General features: G+C 40.5%; 1 protein-coding gene across 1 annotated transcript; it reads left to right on the forward strand.

Annotated features, from left to right (window-relative positions):
- The first annotated feature begins 2,409 nt into the window (after positions 1-2,409).
- On the forward strand, positions 2,410-2,799 carry LOC103193706 (60S ribosomal protein L27-like). The gene has a single exon (XM_042780429.1). The coding sequence runs from the start codon at positions 2,416-2,418 to the stop codon at positions 2,797-2,799; it is 384 nt and encodes a 127-aa protein (XP_042636363.1). The 5' UTR covers positions 2,410-2,415.
- The last annotated feature ends 328 nt before the right edge of the window (positions 2,800-3,127 follow it).

The following is a 3,127-nucleotide window of genomic DNA, read 5'->3' on the forward strand; positions in this document are numbered from 1 at the left end:
TCGGAAGGAAGGTTGGGCAATCTACTTCCATAGCGATACTGCCTCGGAAACCCAAGGAGGGGTCGCTATGAGTTGGATCCAACTCAATGGCAGTGAGTGAGTGTGAGTGAGTGCCAGAAGAACAAATAAATCTGCCTTGGATAAAGTATAGCATGATTGCTCCTTAGAAGCAAGGATGGCAAGACTTTGTCTCTTGTACTTTGGTAATGTCAGGACAGACCAATCCTGGAGAAGGATATCATGCTTGATAAAATAGAGGGTCTGTGAAAAAGAGGAAGACCCTCAATGAGATGGATTAACACAGTGGCTGTAACAATGAGCTCAAGCATACCAACAACTGTGAGGATGGCCCAGGACCAGGCAGCATGTCGTTCTGTTGTACATAAGGTTGCTGTGAATGAGAACTGACTTAACAGCACCTAAAACAAACCAGCTACATCTTGACTTTTGCACTGTCAAGTTTGGTAATATCTGGATTCTGTTTAGCCCATTGTTTGTAAGTTTATTTTTAAAACAGAAAACGAATAAATAACATTTGCTTGACTATTATTATGTAAATATCAGTTGTTATATACCAAGAGAGATGTTAACATTACGTTTATTTTACTATGGCCCCAAACAAGGCTTGAGTCATCAAAGAAAAGTGTTTCTGGCATCTAAAACAAATGGATTCTATTTTCCTATAGTCTATCAATTACTCCTAATAGGACCATGATTTTCTTGTTTGGCCTTTCCTTTCTCCTGGAGTTATTGCTTGTATGACACTAGTATTTCAAATACCAGCAGGATCTTCCATAGTGGACAGGTTTCAGCAGAGAGTCCAGACTAAGACAGGCTAGGAAGAAAGGCCTGGTAATCTACTTACAAAAATTAGTCAATGAAAACTTTATAGATCACAATAGAACATTGACTTGCTTGCTTTGGACACCTCATGAGGAGGGATCAACCTTTGGAGGAGGACATCATGTTTGGTACAGGGCCAGTGAGAGCAAGGGAGGCCTGTGGTGAGATGGACTGGCACAGTAACTACAACTATGGACTCAAAACATGCTGGCAATCATGAGGATTTTGTAACATTTCATTCTGTTGTATATAAGGTTGCCATGAATTGGTGTCAGCTCCACAGAAGGTATCTGTCTGTCTGTCTGTCTAGCTTCCTATCTATCTATCATCTATTTCTTATTGATAAAAGAATAATGCACTTTTACTGTATCTTCTGAGGCAGTATCACTACGGAAGTAGATTGCCCAACCTTCCTTTCGAGGAGTAGCTGGTGGGTTTGAACCACCAGCCTTAGGCACTATGCCACCAGAGCTCCTCAAGATAACTTAGTCTTTCTTCCATCTGTCTATTGCATGGTATCCACTTTTTTTCTAGAGACATTCTCCCTTCTTCCAGAAACCTCCATCCTTCTGCTCACACTTGTTGTTGTTGTTGTTGTTGTTATGTGCCGTCAAGTCGGCCCCGACTCATAGCGACCCCTCCTTGGGTTTCCGAGGCAGTATCACTACGGAAGTAGGATTGCCCAACCTTCCTTTTGCTCACACTTAGGTAGGATTTTTTGCAAGGCCACCTCACAGTTGTCATCTGGGATGACACTTCATTGCTGTCTTAGGTTGGAATAACTGTTTTCCAGACTCCTTGCTTGTCTCTTTCTCAGTTTCTCCTTCATTTTGTTGGGGAACATCTTTAAGTAACTTTCTCAGAAAAGGAGCATGAATGTCTGAAAATATTTTTACTTTTTCTTTATACTTACTTGGCTGGGCATAGAAATCTAGTTTCAAAAATTATTTTCCCTTAGAATTTTTAAGGCATTTCTCCATTGTCTTCAAGTGACCAGGATAGTTGGGTTTGCTAATGAGAAACGAGATGACATTCTAATTATTACTGTTTTTATGGGACCTGTTTGCTTTCTCTGAAAACCTTTTGGATCTTCTCTTTGTCTTTGGTATTCTGAAACTTAATGAAATTATGCTTAGAACTAAATCAAGTCTTACCTTTCATTCATCTACCTCTGGCACTTGAAAGACTTTACTTTTTTTTAATGTGATTTTTTTTAAATTAGGAAGTATAAACAAATTTTCTTTGTAAAAATTTGAACCATACAGATAAAGCAAAAGATTTCCTATCCAAATAGCCCTTTATCTTCCCTGCCTCCCTATAAATTCTCACAAGAACTACTGCTATCATTTTGTGTATATGCCTCTGTTCATTTTTCCACTAATTAATATGCATGGACAATGACATCCTTGGTTAAGTACTGGACTACTAACCAAAAAGTTAGTGGTTTGAATCCACCCAGAGACATCTCAGAAGAAAGGCCTGGTGATCTACTTCTTAAAAATCAGCCATTGGAATCCCTGTGGAGCTTTTCTGCTATAGGTCAGGGTGGTTGCTGTCAAACTGGGCAAGTTCATGAAACCTGGGAAGGTGGTGATGGTTCTGGCCAGACACTACTCCAGATGCAGATGTTACTCTTATTTCTTCATGAAGAACACTGATGATAGCACCTCAGACTTCCCTTACAGTCATATTCTTATGGCTGGAATTGACCACTATCCTCACAAAGTGACAGCTGCCATGGGCAAAAAGAAAATTGTCAAGAGATCAAAGATCAACTCTTTTGTGAAAGTTCATAACTGCAATCACTTCATGCCTACAAGACACTCTGTGGATATCCTCTTGGATAAAGCTGTCATCAATAAGGATGTCTTTAGAAACCCTGCTCTTAAATGCAAGGCCTGGGGGAAAGCCAAGGTCAAATCTGAGTTGAGGTATAAGATGGGCAAAAACAAATGATTCTTCCAGAAGCTATGTGTGATAGTTATGTTTGTATGTCAACTTGGCTAGGCCTAGTTGAGTGGCTGGGCAGCTGGATGTAGTATTCCTCATGATGAGACTAGTAATCAACTCCAGGGTGGAATCTACTGGGAGCAGCTGAGTAGCTGCCTTTGGGTATGTGGTCTGCTTCCTGTATATAAGGAGAAGCTTTGAGAATGGTCTCTAGCCTATGGCATGCTTGGATCCTGCATGTAGCCGTGTTGTTGCTCAGAAGCCTGCTATGTTCTGCCGACCTTGGAATTTACAATAGACTTAAGTTAATGGCCTGCCATGTGGTTTGGTAATA

This window comes from Orycteropus afer, unplaced genomic scaffold, assembly GCF_000298275.1.
Source record: "Orycteropus afer afer isolate SDZICR_OR568_19922 unplaced genomic scaffold, OryAfe1.0 scaffold00039, whole genome shotgun sequence".
NCBI classification, from domain to species: Eukaryota; Metazoa; Chordata; class Mammalia; order Tubulidentata; family Orycteropodidae; genus Orycteropus; species Orycteropus afer.

Excerpts from the sequence above, each read along its gene's own strand:
- LOC103193706 (XM_042780429.1), top strand. The coding sequence starts at position 2,416 with ATGAAACCTGGGAAGGTGGTGATGGTTCTGGCCAGACACTACTCCAGA.